The following is a 19505-nucleotide window of genomic DNA, read 5'->3' as shown; positions in this document are numbered from 1 at the left end:
TAGTTAAGTCATCTAATTTTTATTTAGATTAAAAATAAAAATTTAAACTATTTTATTTTATCGTATAAACTTCAGATCCAATATAAATTTTGAAATTGAAGTTGTGCCAAATAAACTCTAACCGAGATCAAGCATACTGTTAGTTCGTTAGATGCTTCCCGTCCCCTACGCTGTCATTGGAGTTGGAGGAGAGTTCAGGGGCTTGTTTTCTCTTGCATTTTTTTACGGTGGTTGTGTCACTCGTTGCGTGCTTAATTTGAGGGAATTTTTGACGGCTTTTACTTGTGTCAGCTTTAGGGCTGATGAAAAGCTCGAAACTTACGAGCTAACTCAACTCGTGTTTGGCTGGCTCGGCTTGGTTTGGCTCGACTCGTTTCAAAATATAACGAGTCGAGTTAGGATTTTAACTTGCTTAGATAACGACCTGACTCGGGTCAGCTCGTGAGTTGCTCACAGCCAAATGAGCCAGAGAGGTGGTCTAGATAGCCAATTCCTCTCTTTTCAGTCCAAGCCAGCCCACCTCCTTGCTCTCCTTCCTGATCAGTTCAAGGCTAGCCCGAGCCTCCCTCCCCCTTTTCTCTTCTCACCGGTCCAAGGCCAGGCGGGTGCCCCTGTCTTCTTCCTCCCATAGCCGCAAGAACAGAGATCGAGCTGCACACGCCTGATCTCCAAGCCGTAGCCACCCTCTCCTCTCTCTCCCCGAACTGAATCCACTCAAGATCAATCTCTTCTATATCTCCAATCACCAAATCTCATCTTAACTGAATAGAATTTGTTCTATCCCAAATCTAACGACCTATGCTTTGAAGATTGCCTCGACCATGGGTCGTTGAGATTTTGTTTGTTCGAGCTGTGCCACTGAGTTGGTCACTAACGTGTGTGTTTGCGGGTGCATGGCTGGAGCTGCCGCGTCGATGTTGAGATCGTTTTTGCAAGTGTGTCTATCGTGGGTCATTAACGGAGTTGCCACGACGAAGGTGCGGTCCAACTCGAACCACTGCGCACCCTTGCGTCACTGGTTGGACCGCACCTCGGGGCTAGGCAGGGGTGGTACCAGTCGCGATCGTGCAGGCTAGGGTTGTTGAAGGCATCGATGAAGCTATAGCGGGAGCTGGTTAGGTAGTGGTACACTACGGGAAAGCTATAGAGCGACACACATGACTCGAGACAAAAGCACGAAGCGCTTTCTGCCGATGTCAGCAGTGCGCTCGCCAGCAGACATCGCTCCGTGTCGAGCAGCACAACTAGCTTGTGAGCCAAACGAGCTGACTCGAGCTTTTAAAAAGCTGTAGCTACTGTAGCAATGGGCATGTGTATGTACATACGTATATATACGTATAGGTATACATATGTATATATACATGTACATATATATGTAATTTTCTTTTTCGGACATTCTAGAAAAATGTCGAAATAAATATTAGTTACATTAATAAATCGGTTGAAAAAAATCTAAAATGCAAAGAAAAATTTTATGTTAGTATTACTTCCACCTATATGTTAAAACTATGTGCATGCATAAAAGTACTATTGTTTTCTCTATAATTAATGGAATATGTTTAACATTAATAATTCCATAAATAAATATTGAAATGTACAAAATTTGTAAACCTAATTTTTTAATCTTTTTTTTTACTTTATACAGCAAAATAAAAACATGCGAGCCAGCTTCTAGTAAACTGTACTGTACAACCTTCAGCAGACTCCCAAGTCCCAACGCTGCAATTGTGAGGAAAGGCTGCAGGAGGGAAAAGCAGCAGCGAGTGGGGCGCACCGGCGCAGGCGCTAAAAGCAAGCCACCGCGGCTGCCGAGGTCTCGGAAGGGGGGAGAGAGAGGAGAGGAAGAGGAAGAGGAAGAGCGAAGAGGAAAAGGGAATCCATTTCCACCTGCGGTTCTCGTCGTCCCCAAACCCTACCCCCCTCCCCGCCGCCCCATGGGCCCCGCCTCGCCGGCGCTCCCGCGACGGGCGCCCCGGTGCCAATAGCAGCGCCGGACGGCCGCCGCCGGCTCGGGGGCCGCGGCGTCGGGGGTGATGGCGCACTTCGGGCGCGCGAGCCGCCGCCCCGGTCGAGGTGAGTGTCCCCCCCTGATCTGAGCCGTGGTCACCGTGATTGATGCCAGGTGGTGCGGCGGGTCGACTCGAGTAGAGCGATTTGAGGTTTTAGCGGTGGATAAATGGCGAGTCTCTGCCGTCTGGTGAGGTGAGCGTGGGGTCTGGCCTGTGTGGGAGGACGCGTGTGGTGGCGATCACAGTAATTGCGGCGGCGGTTGTTTAGGATCTCACCGTAGCTCTCCTTTGGTCGCGCAATTGGGAGTTCGCCTGAGAGGGTTTGAGGTCGTGGAAGTGCAGCGTTCTTAGTTGGCTCGCTTTGCAGCATATATGGAGTCTTATATCAGAATGCAGGGCTTAGAGCATCACGGATTCACAGACCATGAACCCGTGCATTGGATAGAACATTTGCCAATTTAAGGATTTTGGATTGAGGTAGTTTGGTGTTGTTACAGAGCTCTGTTTCATTATTTTGAGGTATAAAAAACAGCCATAGTCTATACATGTTCTACGCTTCTAGCTTTATTTTGCTTGATCTAGATTTGAGTAATAGGCTATGAATTTTAACCTCGATTAGAGAAATGTTAACGGAAAATCATTTCCTGGAAAGGGCCATTCCTGACTTCATTGTTTCTAGAGTGATGCACATTCTTGCATCAACTGTATACATCACAACCATCCTATTTATGTGAAGAACATAACATGTGTCACTTGCCCATCTACCTTTCTTGGGGGAGTGTCCTAAGAACCTTTAGCATTGTGATTAAGTCATCGACTAGTCAAATCACCAACACCAACTGCAGCCACTGAGTCAACTTACTGGGTAAAGTCGGTGACTTGATTTCCTGATTGCTGATGCTGTTCCACTAGTCTTGGATTGGCTAGGCTGGGCACTCGACTTGGCCCCTATGGCTATTGGGCCCAACTCAACTGGATAGAGGGATCGATACCAGATCGAGTCGATAGGGAGGGATCACAAAGAGTACAAACCTTAGCCCCTAGGCACCACTATTACTGCCAAAGTCCCTGCTGCAAGCCCTGTCACTAGCGTCTGCTCCTCCCTCCACACCCTTTGCCAGTTCCCACCTCTCCTGCTGCCTTTGTCGCTATCCTCTGTCCTGGTCGCATTGTTGCCAACCATCGTCGCTGTCACCTAATCCCTTCTTTCTTTTGCCCCCTTCTTTGAATAGCGGTGGCTGCATGACTCGAAAGCTCTCGTGCTTTTCCCTTACCCTCTGATGCCCCACCCCAATGGGCTAGCTGTGCTGTTTATTTGTACTGAGCTGGTAGTAGTTGCCTGGTGCAGCCACACTTGAGTGCACTGGTAGCAGCAGAATTAGAAACTATGTGTAAGTGCTGCTTTGACTAGTCATCAACTTCGTCCAGTAGGTGTATTTCTGACTTGACTTACCGACCTGATAACCTGAGTTTTAGTATGTGCGCAACATTCTTAGGGTGCATGTGCTACTCGTTTAGAGTTCAAACAAGAAACCTATGTTGGGAGAGTGTACTAAAAGTTTTAGTGTGTCTCATGGCTTTACCTGTAGTCCTGTATCATGATGCGGAACAAAGCTCTTTGTTTTTTTCATTGGAAAATGTGGCATATCTTTCTAGGACTAATTATTGCCAGTTGAAACATATTTAAACTTCCATAATAATCAGATGATGCTTATCTGTAGTAATGAATATCAACATAAGTCAGTAGGAACATATAACATCACCATTTCTTGTGACCTTCTATAAAAATATAACACCTTAGAGTAGTAATCTTTCCCACTAGGCTGCCAGCTGGCTTGTAAAATAAGGCAGATATTGAGCGGTTTGTGCATAACAGCATAAGAATACAATGGATACTGGAGCAGATAATAGGCAGTGTCATGCTCCTAATATTTGGTTTTATGGCTTATATATTTTATGCAAATACACTGTTTAATTGGATGCAGATAGTAGACAAACCTGAATGAGGTGAAATAACTAGGGATGCAAGTGGATATCCAATGAGTAGTTTGGGTTACTACTTTAGTTCATGTCTCTCCACATAGTAATTAGGTCACAATGGCATCTTTAGTTCAATTGAGTAAGTTCTGGGTCGACCCAATGACCCAAAAAAGTGAAACTTGCATCCCTAGAAATAACCCTTTTGCTTCTCAAAAACTAGACCAACCTAGGAGGAATTGGCGGCTTTTTATTAAGAACAAATAGGCACCCAAACTCACTCGAAGAGGACTCGAACCTAGGTGGTCTAGGCGTACATCCACACCCTCAACCAACTGAGCTAGACTCAGTTCCTAACCCTTTTGCTTCTCACCTAAATGAATCATACAAATAGTATACCTACCCTGTTTTAAGTTGATAAAGTCAATAATAATTGATTGGTCATCTACTGTTCATTAATAATACATAATATCGATAATATTAGACGATCTGGTCTGTTGGACTTTTGTCAGACATAAATTCAAAGGAGTGATAATGTCAGATGCCAAAGTTTGGTTCTTTCTAGTTATTAATGGTTGTGACAGCGGGATGGAAATATTTAGTCATTTAGATGGCCTGTAAATCTATCTTTACGTGTACATGGACTTTCTATATCTACTTCGCCCTTAACATTTTCTATCTCTATCTACATTTTCATCTTTTGAGGGCATGTGTGAATGCTAGAATAATGTTTGGATGTGACCACCTTGGAAGGTGATCTCCTTTTACCATTTGTCTGTTGTTTCTAAGGAGCCATGGGTCATGTGGCATGTGCTGCGCACACTAATTCTGTAGATTTCTTGAGTACATGTATCCATAAGTTGCACCGATTCCCATGCAATGTGCATACCCTTTTCTTAAATAAGATGCTGACTGGTTGATTTACTGTTTGTTTGCAGGACTTCTCAAAGATCCTTGGAAAAATCTTGCTTTCAATTTGTTGGTTGTTGTATTGACTCTGGATTTTCTCACTGGGATCAATTTGATTGTTCAAACATCAGCTTTAAAAGTGGTGGCTCCTGCTATGTCTCCATCACAAGGTTGGAGACCGGTTCATTCCATGGCATCCCGAGCTAAAGTCGTCATAAGTATTTCAGTGCAACCTGTGGGCCAGCAAATACAAAAGAAGCTATATTCATCAACAGTTGCCCTATCTGCGGACCCTACTATTTCAGCGCCAAGCTATAGTTCCATACCTAGTGCTTCAGATCTGACCTTTTATTCCTCAGATCTATCACATCCCTCGGTGGAGCATAACAGACGCTCAGCAGCATCTGTTCCTATGCATGTAAATGCTGACCCTCCAGATGCAACTTCAAATTCTAGTGCAGCTCCTTCTGGATTAGTGCAACCTCCAGTATCTCCTCACAATGGTAAGTTTAGTTGCCATAGCCTTGGAATAATCTAATCCTAAATGATTTTAAGCATGACTTTGAATTACATGATCCAATTGAAGGTTTGTCATTTGGTTATTCAAGAAGATTTGCAAAGTGCTTTTTTGTAACCTTGTCCAATTTGTTTTGTCTTCTCACGTTAGCATTGCATGGCTGATCGAAAGCACCAGTTACTACATGTTATTTTATGTAGCATAGAAGTTAATTTTGCTAATTCAAGCTTAATGTATAGTGCATCATTTGAAGTGTTGACCAGTGAGTTTTTTAAACTTTCGTCGCCTAGGCTTGTTTTCAAATCAAGGGTTCCCACCTTCCTGGCCGTGACATTGATTCCGCACGACAGTCCTGCTGCCCTTCACTCTTTTCCACTGGGGACATCTCCCAGTACGAGATTTTTTTAAGTTTTTAAATTGCACAGGGAGGGAAGACTTAATTTGAGTAAAACATGCAGTTATTTTGTTTACTAATCAATCATGTGAACATAAGATTGTTTTGTATACTTAAAATTTATGAGAAACATTAGCTCGTCTGAAACATAGCATTCACTCACAGGATTATACAGGAACCACTTATTCTAGGAAAGTAGGAAGCAAGGACCTTAGGTCTGTGATGCATCTCTAATACTCAAGCATTCTGAAATTCTCAGAAGCTGTGGCACATCCAACACTGTGAGTATTGGTGCCAACATGTTCCTTATAGATGAGCTTGTGCACCAGTACACTGCAGGTTGTCAGGCAGCAAACATAACTTCGCATAGGGGTGTAAGGCAATTTGTGGGCAATGCTTCACACGTAAAGACTAAGTAAACTTACATTCATAAATTGTGGTTTTCATTGCTGCTAATAGTGGGGGATGATCATTAAAGCTCTCCTCACCCTTTCCATTTGCAAGCCCTATTTTCTGTTCACATTAAGCTATGTTCTTCAAAATGCAACTTCATAAACTGCAGTCTTTTCTTCTCCTCCTGTTAAGAATAAGTAAAAAAAAGGATATAACGACTGTTTCATGCAAATTGTGTATGCAACAAATATTGATGTTTTTTTTTTGGTCTAGTATGACATTTTGATCCATGCAACATGATTGGTTTTCCATTGTAATTTGCTTATAGAATATGGTTAATTCTACATTGGGGGAGTTCAGGCTAAACTCATTTTTCATCTACATTGTGTCATACGCGTTGCATGAAATGAATAGCTTAACTTCTTATTTTAGTTGCTTCTAGCTCTCCAAGGTAGTTTGGTGAGCTTTAACCTGATACAACTTGTTGTCCTGTTCTTTATGTATCATTTGAACTCTTAGACAATGGATGCTTTTCTTTCGTATTTTCTTCTTTGTTTTCATTTATGTTTTTCTTGTTCCGGTAAAAGTTCTGGCCTACATACTTCAAATCTTCATGTGGCAGATGCCACTGACTCCAATAATATTTATGTTTTATTTGCAATACTGACACGCTCAAGATATGATGTTAACCATATTGTAATTCGCCTCTGTTTACTAGGCTGTTGTGCACCAAACATGGTACAAAAACGAGGGACCAGGGACTGTCATTGTGTTTATCCAGTGAAGGTTGAGCTCTTCCTTCGCAATGTTTCCTTGACTTCAAATTGGAGCAATGAATTTCTCGATGAACTTGCTTCTCAGCTCTACCTACATGTTAATCAGTTTGTGATTGTAAATTTCTATGTTGTTGGAGCCTCTGGACTAAATATCACTATGGATATAGCGCCCCATACTGGAATTAGCTTCTCAGCTGATCAAGTTGCCACAATGAATTATTCACTAAGTTTGCACACAGTTCGGATCAATCCTGCGCTGGTTGGGGACTATAATCTTCTTAATTTAATGTGGTTTAGGCCATTGGTCCCATCACCTGGTAATGGATTTCGATCTTGAATTAGGTCATTTTGTTTCAATGATGACAGTTTTTGTACTATTCCATTTTCATTCTTATTGTTTACTTAATGTGAGATTGAAGAATTTTGGTTGTGCGTGATACTACAAGTTGTATAGTTTGTATGAACCACCAACATGTTATGAAAAAGTGGACTTGCTTTAGTTAATGCATCAAATAAGTACAATAATCTTAAAAAAAAAACAAGAGCTGTTGTTAGGCAGTAGGCATCATACTCATCCCTTGTGCTAGAAAATTTCAATACCCAACTTTTTCAATACAATTAGTTAGAAATGGTAAATATTGCAGAACTGCAGGGAACAGCAACTTCCATTTCTCTCTTCTTTCTTTTTAAATGTTTGTTATGTTGCTGATTGGCCATTCCCCTGCTTATAACCATAGATTGCTCCCACACATGTACGTTGCATCTTAATCATTTATATTGATCCAATTTGCCTATATGTATGTCTTATGCCTCATGCTAAATTTTTTAAAGTAATAGCCAGTCTTGTGCAAAAGTTATGTATTATATAAATGACCTTTCTTTTAAATGTGTGGATTTTTACCTGACCTTTGTTCCTAACAATTCTACTGTTCCTCACACTGTTGTATGTATCATTGTCAGCTCCAGCAGTCACGATATCACCTAAGGCCTCTCCATCAACAGCGTCTACCTTACCGAGGCCGAGTGGTGATCCCAGCAACGATAGACGTCCGAGCCTGATTACTGTCATTATCATATGCGTTGGTGCTCTGATTGGTGTCTTGCTGATTGTTTTAACAATTTTCTTCTGCACATTTAGGAAAGGGAAAAAGAAGGTGCCTCCTGTTGAAACACGTATGTATCATGCTATCTATTCTGTGCTGTATCCTCTGAACTAATTTATACTTTTGTGATGCTTTTTTGGCATGATGGCGATTAGATGATCTGTCAATTTTGTAAACTATGCTAATGCAAAAAAGTTGCAAAATATGCATATATCTGCGACAGTTCTTGACTAGATAGCTATTATAAACTGTTACTACTATTTCATTAAATCAGAACCTTTTGGATCACAGCAGTGGAAGCACTGCATAGCATTTGCCTAAACATATAGCATGAGGTGACTATACTTTGCACACTTTTGTAAACTGTGACTATACTTTGTTGTTAGCATGAGTAAACTGTGACTATATATTTGCACTATAGCATTCGTATGCTTGTCATGTTAAGATAAATGCATCTGCCACATGTTGCAACCTCTGAAAGATCATAGTGCATTTCTGACTGTAGTCCTTCAGAGATTGTAAAGCAATGGCATGAGAGTGGAGGCACATGTTATAACTCATATCTGCAGTTTGCAATAATCTGTTCATAGTTGACTCAAAATGAAGATCAAGTTTTTTGGGTTTACTATTGATTTCATTAGAAACACTATTAGACACAATTAACCTCATTGAATTGTCTTTGCAGCCAAACAAAGGACACCAGATGCACTGTCTGCAGTGGAGTCGCTTCCTCGACCCACAAGCACAAAGTTCCTTTCATATGAAGAACTGAAAGAGGCAACAAATAACTTCGAGCTTTCATGTGTGCTTGGAGAAGGTGGTTTTGGCCGTGTCTTCAAGGGGGTACTAAGTGATGGCACTGCTGTTGCTATAAAGAAGCTCACAAGTGGAGGGCATCAAGGAGATAAGGAGTATTTAGTTGAAGTGGAAATGCTGAGCAGGTTGCACCACCGAAATCTTGTGAAACTCATTGGTTACTATAGCAACCGCGAGTCATCACAGAACCTTCTTTGTTATGAGCTTGTTCCCAATGGAAGCCTAGAGGCTTGGCTTCACGGTACGACCAATTGTCTAACTTCTTTTTCTTCCTGAACCCTCACTGCATAGGCCTCATTTTAGTTGCACCTGAACCTATTAGTTCAAGTGGTTCATTTTGATTAGCTCTAAGCTTGCAGTTTCCATATGTAGTAAACATGATCCTGACCATTTACTCCATTTTATCAGGTGCATTGGGTGCTACCTGCCCCTTGGATTGGGACACCAGAATGAGGATAGCACTTGATGCTGCCAGGGGTTTAGCATACCTTCATGAGGATTCACAGCCCTGTGTAATCCACAGGGATTTCAAAGCTTCTAATATATTGCTTGAGAATGATTTTCATGCTAAAGTGTCTGATTTTGGTTTGGCCAAACAGGCGCCAGAAGGTCGGGCAAATTATCTTTCGACTCGTGTTATGGGAACTTTCGGGTAATTTGAATGGTCTTTTACCTGCGCTACACCCCAATTATTTCTGTTCTGCTTTTGCTTCATACATCTGGTGTTTTTTTCCCAGGTATGTAGCACCAGAGTATGCGATGACAGGACACTTGCTTGTAAAAAGTGATGTATATAGCTATGGAGTTGTCCTACTTGAACTACTTACTGGGAGGAGGCCTGTGGATATGTCGCAGCCATCTGGGCAGGAAAACCTAGTGACATGGGTAATACTTCTTTCTGTTATTTACTGTATTCAGTTCTTGCACGTTATGGTTGAATGAGAGTCTCTTTAGCATTATAACTATTAGACAGACGGTCAATTGAGTGTGCACAGATAGGTGGTTGTAGATATGTGTAGGCAGGCAACAAGAGGAACTTAAATCTCAATGTGTTTGTGTCTGTGATTTTTTTTTTCTACTGCATAGTGCATAAAGACTGATGTCACCCCTGTCTGAAGATATTTTTTGCTCAATCGACTGCAGGCACGACCGATTCTTCGAGATAAAGATAGATTAGAAGAACTAGCTGATCCCAGGCTTGGTGGCCAGTACCCGAAAGATGATTTTGTGCGAGTGTGCACAATCGCAGCAGCCTGTGTTTCACCAGAGGCAAACCAGAGGCCAACAATGGGCGAGGTGGTGCAGTCACTGAAGATGGTGCAACGTTCTGTGGAGTTCCAGGAATCTTTGCCAACACCACGTGCCCGCCCCAATATCCGGCAGTCATCGACCACCTATGAATCTGATGGCACTTCATCCATTTTCTCTTCCGGACCCTTCTCAGGCCTCAGCCCCTTTGAGACTGAAAACATTCCAAGAACTGCGATCTTCTCTGAAGATCTCCATGAAGGTCGATGACTGATGCGGGGTGGTTGTCGAGCTGTTTTCGGTAGAGCCTGTAATCACCCACTCAAAGGCTGGTGGTGCAATTGGCCTGACCAGTCGTTGGGAGGAGGTACTTGTAAATTCCATTTTTATACACCACCTTCAAAAAAATAGAATGTTACAAGGATGTTCAATGGCTTTGTATGAAAGAAATGATTTTGTTCCTTACTTTTTGTGGTCCATAGCTCCTGACACATGTAGACAGAATTTCGGTGTATGTGGCTGGACATGTTTCTAGGATTTCTCAGCTGCATGCAGCTACGTCTTGGATTGCTTTCGTTCCCGGAATTTCCTCCCAGGCCTCCTGCCATACGCGTGGCTTTAACCCCCTTCTCCCGCGGTCACTCTCTCCCTCTCTTCTGCTCCGCTCTTCTCCCTTCACTTTCACCAATCGCCATGTCCTAGTTGGCAGTCTCTCGTCCCATCCCCATTGCCCCGACTGCCTCTCTCTCTCTCTCTCTCTCTCTCTCTCTCTCTGGCTGCGCATGGCTGACACAGCTCGCCGCAAATTGCTGGTGCTTCTCGTAGCCGGTGTTGCGGCCATTGCAGAGGCCAAGGTGTACGCCCCATACGACAGGGTCTTGCTGAACTGTGGGTCGACGACGGACGGCCTGGACGCGGACGGCCGGAGGTGGGTGGCAGACACGAATGAAAACACGTGTCTGACCGACTCCGGCAAGTCGTCGTTGATGACGGCGGCCGACGAGATGGACACGGCGCTGCCGTCGACCATCCCGTACATGATGGCGCGGGTGTTCACCATGGAGGCGGTGTACAACTTCACGGTGAACCCGCGGGACCGGCACTGGCTGCGCCTCCACTTCTACCCGGCCTCCTACAACGGGATCACGCCGGATAACTTCCATTTCTCCGTGTCCACGTCCACCGGCCTCACGCTCCTCCGCAACTTCAGCGTGTACACCACCGCCAAGGCACTCACCCAGGCGTACATCGTCAGGGAATTCTCCCTCCCGCCGACGCCGGCGGGTTTCCTCACTGTCACCTTCACGCCGACACCGGTGGGCAACGAGACCTACGCCTACGTCAACGGCATCGAGGTGATCTCGATGCCCGACATCTTTGCCGACCCGGCCACGATGGTCGGCTTCGCGGACCAGACCGTGGACATTGCCGGTTCTGCCCTCCAGACCATGTACCGGCTCAACGCCGGCGGGCCGTACATCCCGCCGTCCAATGACTCCGGCCTGACCCGGGCGTGGTACGACGACACGCCGTACGTGTTCGGTGCGATACAGGGGGTCACCTACAAGGCTGGGCCGCATTTCCACATCAATTACCCGAGCGACATCGCCGAGTACGCCGCGCCGGTGGAGGTGTACCTGGGCACCCGCTCCATGGGCTCCGACCCGCGCGTGACCCAGAACTACAACCTCACCTGGACCATGGCGGTGGACGGCAACTTCACCTACGTTGTACGTCTCCACTTCTGCGAGCTGCTGCTCAACCGGCCGAACCAGCGGGCCTTCGACATCTACGTCAACAACAAGACGGCGCAGTCCGACGCCGACGTGATCAAAATGACGTCGGAGCGGGGCGTGCCGATGTACAAGGACTTCGCGGTGCACGTGGCCGACGAGCCCGGGGACGAGGCCATGTGGGTGGCCCTGCACCCGTCCGTGGCGCTCCGGCCGCAGTTCTACGACGCCATCCTCAACGGCCTCGAGGTCTTCAAGCTCAACAACAGCGCCGGCAGCCTGGCTGGGCCGAACCCCGACCCGTCCAAGATGCTCGCCAGGGCGGAGCTAGGTGCGGGCGACGATAGTCTGTCCAAGACCGATAAGCACCCCAACATGGCGACGGTGATGGGCGGCACGGCGGGCGGCGCGGTCGCGGTCGGGATCGTCGCCGCCATCTGCGTGGTGGTGTACCACGACAAGAAGAACAGGGAGTTCGCCAGCGGCGGCGGGTCGCACACCTCCGGGTGGCTGCCGCTGTACCACTCCCACACCAGCGGCAAGTCGTCGGGCCACCTCGCGCCGAACCTGGCGGGCATGTGCCGTCACTTCTCTTTCGCCGAAATCAAGGCGGCGACCAAGAACTTCAGCGAGTCGCTGGTGATCGGCTTAGGCGGGTTCGGGAAGGTTTACCGGGGCGTCGTGGACGGCGACACCAAGGTGGCCATCAAGCGGTCGAACCCGTCGTCGGAGCAAGGCGTGCACGAGTTCCAGACGGAGGTGGAGATGCTGTCCAAGCTGCGGCACCGGCACCTCGTCTCCCTCATCGGCTTCTGCGAGGAAGCTGGCGAGATGATCCTCGTGTACGACTACATGGAGCACGGCACGCTGCGGGAGCACCTCTACATGGGCGGCAAGCCGCCGCTGTCGTGGCGGCACCGCCTCGAGATCTGTATCGGCGCCGCGCGGGGCTTGCACTACCTGCACACCGGCGCCAAGTACACCATCATCCACCGCGACGTCAAGACCACCAACATCCTCGTTGACGAGAACTGGGTTGCCAAGGTCTCCGACTTCGGCCTTTCGAAGTCAGGGCCGACGACGGTGAACCAGACGCACGTCAGCACTATGGTCAAGGGCAGCTTCGGCTACCTTGACCCGGAGTACTTCCGGCGGCAGCAGCTGACCGACAAGTCCGACGTATACTCCTTCGGCGTTGTGCTCTTCGAGGTGCTCTTCGCGCGGCCGGCGCTCGACACGGCGCTGCCGCGGGAGAAGGCCAGCCTCGCCGACTACGCACTCAGCTGCCAGCGGAACGGCACCCTGCCGGACGTCGTCGACCCGGCGATCAAGGACCAGATCGCGCCGGAGTGCCTCACGAAGTTCGCCGACACGGCCGAGAAGTGCATAGCCGAGCAGGGCATTGACCGGCCGTCCATGGGGGATGTACTGTGGAACCTCGAGTTCGCGCTGCATCAGCAGGACACGTTCGAGGGCGGCAGCGGTCGCCCGCCCGTGGCCAAGGACGGCGGCAGCGGCAGCGGCACCGGGCGCCCCGTGCTCGAGCCGAGCAACAGCATCGGGAGCACGGCCAGCGTCACGACGCTGGGGACGTCGTCCAGGGCGCACGAGACGTGCGTCATCGTGGAGGAGACCGACGACGAGGTGGCCAACAGCGCGGCGTTCTCGCAGCTCGTGCGCCCGGCCGGCCGGTGACACGCGGCGCGCCTCCAGGTTCCGGTCGGCGAGCTAGTGTTTCTCGAGCCATGCTGTAGAGCTACTCTCCCGGAACATCGATCCAGTTTAGTAGGAGTACTCAGTTAGCAACATCACATCTGATCTACTCCATGCTGTGAAGACCTGTTGGTAATGCTAAATTTTGGTATTTGGTCTATTCATTTCAGATTCAGAGTGAATTTGTTATTGTGTGCTACACGCGGTTTACAATTCCGATTCATGCACGCAGTCATGGACTCGAAGAGTTTGAACCTAGAGATAGCTGGTCATTAACATTGTACCAGTGTTTATGCAAACAAGTTAGTGACAATCGGCATGCTCCATTACTCACAGTTTGTGCACGCCACAGTCGGAACTACCAAGTTCCACCACGCCATAACGTGCTGTTACAAACGGGGCGAAAATACCCGGAGAGAAAAATGCATTGGCATGCGCATTTTACATCCCGGTGCCCGTATCCAAAACAGTCTTATATTTCATATATAACGCTTGACCGAGGGAAAAAATGGGTTTGGATTTGGGCTGACAAATACTCGATTCTATCTAACATCGTCCGAACCGAAGGTTGCTTTCCCGCGGCCTTCTTCCTTCCCCTGTGGTGCACCACCTTGGAGCACTGGAGCGGTTGGTGCTTCCATTTTAGTTTAATTTAATTAATTAGTTATTTTGATTAGATCAAGATCAAAATAACTAGTTAGTTAATTAAATTATACTAAGTATGGATCCACAAATAACCATAGATATCTATTGGTGTTCTACATCCATCTCTAACCACCTTGTTTGTTGCCTATACATTCTCTTTAAGACTTTAACCCAAACACATACTTGGTAATTTAGAGGGCTTTACCTTATGGTCAGATCTATTGAAGCGGGGTGAGATCTAATAAATTGTGAAAAAAAGGACTTGCTTCTAACGAAACTCCAGGTGATTTATTAGCTCCAATCCTTTAAATATATCTCCAGATCTGTTGTTCTTTACGCATAAGATCTAGCCTTATCCAAAAAAGAAAAATGCAAAACAAGGTCATCCAATACTATTACGTGTAAAAACAACACAATTGTTGTGTTTGGGACATATAACATTTCAATTTTCGCATAAATACACAAAATTCCCATTGTCCCCGAAAGTGTTAAAAAAAAAAAAACAGCCTTTGCCGTTGCAACCCTAGATAATCTATCCCCCCCTTCCCCTCACGATGGCGAGACGAGGCGATGCCACCACCAAGCGCCGCCTCCTGCCTACCTCCTCTCGGTTCCTTGTCCCATTTGCTTCATCGGACCCTCTGCTCCAAGGGTGCGAGCATCTAGGACTCTTTCGCCTTGTAGCCATCCTTCTCCTCCCCTCTATTGGACTGGCGTGGAGCGGAGATTCACCCGGACTCAGATTATTTTATTCTCATGTTGGTAAGAAAAACCTTTTCTTTCTTGAATGGATCATTCAAAGAGACAATTTTGTTCTACAATCCAAATCTTTCTTACTGGGATGGACACTCCAATCCATCCAGTTTGTTGCGGATTCGTTTGCAGTTAGAACAGGCATCAATTTTCTCCTAACATTTGAACCTCATTCCCCCCCCCCCCCCCCTAATTTTGCTCTTGCGTTCAATAATAACCTAGAGGAATTAATAATGTGGGTGTTGATAGGTGCCGATGATTAGTAAAGTTAATTATGCAAATACTTATTTAAAGTAGGGATACCTGATCATCAACTGTGCGAGAAAGACACGAGATTTTATATATGTTCAGGCATCCCTTAGGATAATAGCCTCACATCATATTTTGTCTTGATTAATATCAGGAAATCTCAATGAGGATGTATTTAGATCTAATCTAAGGATCTCAGTGATTTTTTTATTCTAAATCCTAAAATCCTTGTTGGATGAATTTAATTGTGGTATAACGCTATGTGGATCTCAATAGATTGTCTCTGATCCTATCTTAACTAGGCTTGCTTTGTTTGTGTGTCTAGCTTTTCGCTTGGAATACCCTTGTCCAACTTCAAATACGCCTCTCCTCCTTATACAATCTAGTCAATGTAACGCACCATACTCGAGGTTTACTACTGTAACCTTATCATATTGTATTACTTTTGAATATCTAGAAGACTTTTTCCTAAATCAAGAATGATTTCCATGTAAAATACGGTGAACTACCTGTAATATCGGTATATGCCTTATTTACTTCATGACGATTGTGAAACCTATTGTATCAGGTTAATGACATATGTATGGTGGATACCTATTCTAGGATATACCATATTTCTATTAAATATATATAATTATTACTTCCTCGGCAATAGAGTTGGGAGTTGATTGGCTGTCAATGAGTGTTGGCTATGTTAGAATTTGAGAACCATGGGTATCACAAAGCAGGAATAAGAATTATGAGTGTGATTGTAATATACATTATATGTATTAAGTTAAGCCCATATAGGGGCTGTTTGGTTGCTATCGTGAGTCCGTGCCTGATAAAAAATAGTGCCTCAAGGAAGCCTGACAAGCAGATGGTTTTTACCTGAGTAAGCACGGATAAAATTTATTGTTTGGTTGAAAATCATTGCCGTGTGAAAATGTAAAATGCCTTGTAAATAAGAGAAGCGTAAAATCATAAGTGCGCTTTTGTCTGTTACAACTAGAAGTTCGGTGTGGCACTGCCGTGCCTGATGGCCCGTGGCCACGCCGGGTGCCCTATAGTTACCGTACTCTGTTGATATTAGTCGGACCTTGAGGTATAAAGTCCATGCATTGGGTCTTTCATTTACTGAACTCTTGTAATTCCTGATATTCAATAGCATTATTTGTCTTACTCTTCAATCTCATTTTTTTTTTGTCAATTTTATAATCTGAACGTAGTTCTACAAGGGCGATTTTATAATAGTTGCGCTATTATTTGTGATTTTGTATCGGTTTCTATAACATGAAATATTTGTCGAATGTTGCCTCCTTAGACAATAAGGTTACCTTCAAATGGAACCATTTTAGCGTATGGATTTTTCTCATTTATTATATCTTTGAATGATCAATCTAATGGCTCAAGCATTGTATATTTGTCATAATCGCTTTGTCCCATATTATGAGTGATATTTTTTTTTTATAAATTTGTGTTGTTTCTATTGCGTGGTTCAGATGCGCAGTGTGGAAGCACCAGTGATTGATTTACTGAAGTACTTATTTATGCTATACACATAAACAAACATATAAATAGTACATTCAAAGATAGGGAATATCCATTAGAGGAAAACTGGAGTAAGACAACACTAATAAAATTATTGATAATCAGGAATTGGTAGCATTTCTTGATTGAATACGCCAAATAAAGTTCTCAAACAACACTTCAATTGAGCATTAGCTTTAAACAAATGGCTAAGTTTCATAACAAATTAAAAGGAAAAGATTTTCCTTTATGGGTACAACTGTAAATACGTTGTTCAATGCAAGCATGTATCCATAGTAACATAGTTTGTAGTGAAAATGACTTTATTAGGCTATGATTGTTATTATGGTGATTAATGACAATATAATCATTAGGACTAACACGTGTGTCAAGTATATACTTTAGTAGGTCTTATGGATGCGATACATGAAGAAGCCATCGAAGTTGGGATAAAGTTTGATTGAATTAGAAAATTCATAGAAAGATTTGTCTTACCGGATGTTCCGATGCAGAGGAGTTTGCACTCACTAGAGCATTATGTCTAGAGGCAGATAGCCTCACCAGATAGTCTGGTGTTAGGCCTGAGTGCACATCATAGTATTTCTATCAGTGGAGTTCAAGGAAGTTACATGTAGTGAAAGGTCCAGTGATGGACTGATGAACACATCGGAGCATTTATGACAGAGGGTGAGGATAGCCTCACCAGATGATCCGATGCTCAATGAAGCGATACACACCAGAGCATTTTCAGAAGAAGGTAGTTGAAGATCAACCCACCGGAAGGTCCGGTGATTGGAGATATACTCACCGGAGTATTACGCCGGAGCATTTCCTACAAAGAAGGATTCAAATGTTGAAGACTGAAGATCAACTCACCGAATGGTCTGGTGATATATATGTGTACATCAGAGGATCACAGGATCACACCAAAGTATTCTGTGCAGAGAAGAATGAAGTGGCTCGGTTGGCTCAAGGTAACTCACTGGATAGTCTAGTGACAGTTTGAAGGTTACACTGGATAGTTTGGTGTTCAAAAAGGCTTTGAGTGGAGTTCCAACGGCTAGTTTCTGAGGTTGTACTCACTGGATGATCTGGTGTTAGTACTACTATTTTCACCGAATCATCCAATGTTAGTAGCTTTTGTAAGCCGTTAGGAAAATAGCTAGTTGGTGGGTTTGAGGCTATAAATACCCCTCCACTTGATCATTTGAAGGTGCTGGAATCCAGAGAAATACAGAGACACTTGAGAAGACATCTAAGCCATCAAAGTGCTTAAAGTGATCATCCAAGTTAATTCAGCACAAGATTAATGAGTGATTAGTGCTTATAGGCCTAGAGAGAGTATTGCTAGGTGATTTCTACCTAGAGAGTGGATCAAGAAGTGATCCTACCTTGTATCGGATGGTACACCAACATCTTGAAGTCTTGGTGACTCATCGACACCTTGAGCCGGAGTTGCTCAAGCTTGTTGACCCTCTGACTTGGTGTGAAGCGGCGGTAAGACACTTGTATGGGGACGCAGAGACCTTTATGTTGGTGGCTCAAACTCCAAAGTGAAGACGACGATAAGTGACCACAAGAGAGACTAGTAGTGAGACCTTACCTTTGTGGTTTGGTGGCTTATCCGGGTTGAGACCTTGTCTTTGTGACTTGGTGGCTTAAGATCCGTGACCAGAAGAGTCTTGGTGATCAAAAGCATATCTTTGGTGGAGCTTCAACGTGGACTAAGGGTGACATTTATGCCATCGATTCCACAGGATAAAAATCCCTTATGTCGAGCTTTCTCTCTCTACCTTATTTACGTTTCCGCATTAACATACTTGTAATTTATCTTCCTAGATAGGTTGCAAGCTCTTTTAATCGGTAGAGTAGATACTCTTGATAAACCTAGATCACATTTATATAAAATTTAATATAGATTTATCTTGTGTAGTTTTTGGAGCCGAATAGATAATAAGTGTCATAATTCACCCCTCTCGTAGGATGTCACCGATCCGCACAATTGGTATCAAAGCTAAGGCTCAAATTTAGCTCTATAATTGGTGTTAGAGTCTCACACCTTTCACAAAGTTTCACCAATTCAAGTGGTATTTGAGCCTTAGTCTTATTGTGATTGGTCAGACTTCATCATCTAGTGAGTTGTGACGTCCGGGGTTAGGATGGATACCCATAGCGCTTCATATTTTAATGATACTAATTATTCCTGATAGAAAATTCTAATAATTTTTTATTTACATGCTAAATGTCTAGATGTTTAGAGAGTCACCAAGGAAGGGATGAGCCATCACCTCACAAACAAAGAAAGACAACTGGATGCATTGACAAAGAGTACCCTTTTATTACCTTTAAATGTTGATATACTTAATCGTGTTTATTCTCTTACCAATGCATATGACATTTAGAATAGTCTCATTAAAATACATAAAGGCACAAAGGATGCACACAATGAAAAATATCATATGATAGTAACTAAGCTCAATGGCATCAAATAACTACCCTATAAAAATACTAATGACATGTATTTACATTTAAATATTCTTATCAATGAGATCAATGAGCTAGATTTGACGCCAATTGACGATGATCAGGTGGTGAGAAGAATACTTCAAGTTCTTTTTTAAGTATAAGTTGATAGTCTTCATTATCTACAACAATAACATCAAGAAGATTACTTCAAGTCAAGTGGTCGGTAAGATCACAACCTATGAGATAAACATGAATATGGGGGTGAAAGTCACTTTCTCATCCGACACCAAGAACC

The 19505-nt window shown here is 44.4% G+C and overlaps 1 protein-coding gene across 1 annotated transcript; it reads left to right on the top strand.

Annotated features, from left to right (window-relative positions):
* The first annotated feature begins 1692 nt into the window (after positions 1-1692).
* On the top strand, positions 1693-13570 carry LOC133909058 (receptor-like protein kinase ANXUR1). The gene is made up of 9 exons (XM_062351336.1): positions 1693-2073; positions 4925-5398; positions 6918-7292; positions 7936-8148; positions 8764-9135; positions 9303-9546; positions 9632-9779; positions 10038-10404; positions 10968-13570. The coding sequence occupies exons 1-9, from the start codon at positions 2034-2036 to the stop codon at positions 13568-13570; spliced, it is 4836 nt and encodes a 1611-aa protein (XP_062207320.1). The 5' UTR covers positions 1693-2033.
* Positions 13571-19505: the final 5935 nt, after the last annotated feature.

The sequence above is a fragment of the Phragmites australis genome, chromosome 1 (genome assembly GCF_958298935.1).
Source record: "Phragmites australis chromosome 1, lpPhrAust1.1, whole genome shotgun sequence".
NCBI classification, from domain to species: Eukaryota; Viridiplantae; Streptophyta; class Magnoliopsida; order Poales; family Poaceae; genus Phragmites; species Phragmites australis.
This window is presented reverse-complemented; position numbering and strand designations above follow the sequence as displayed.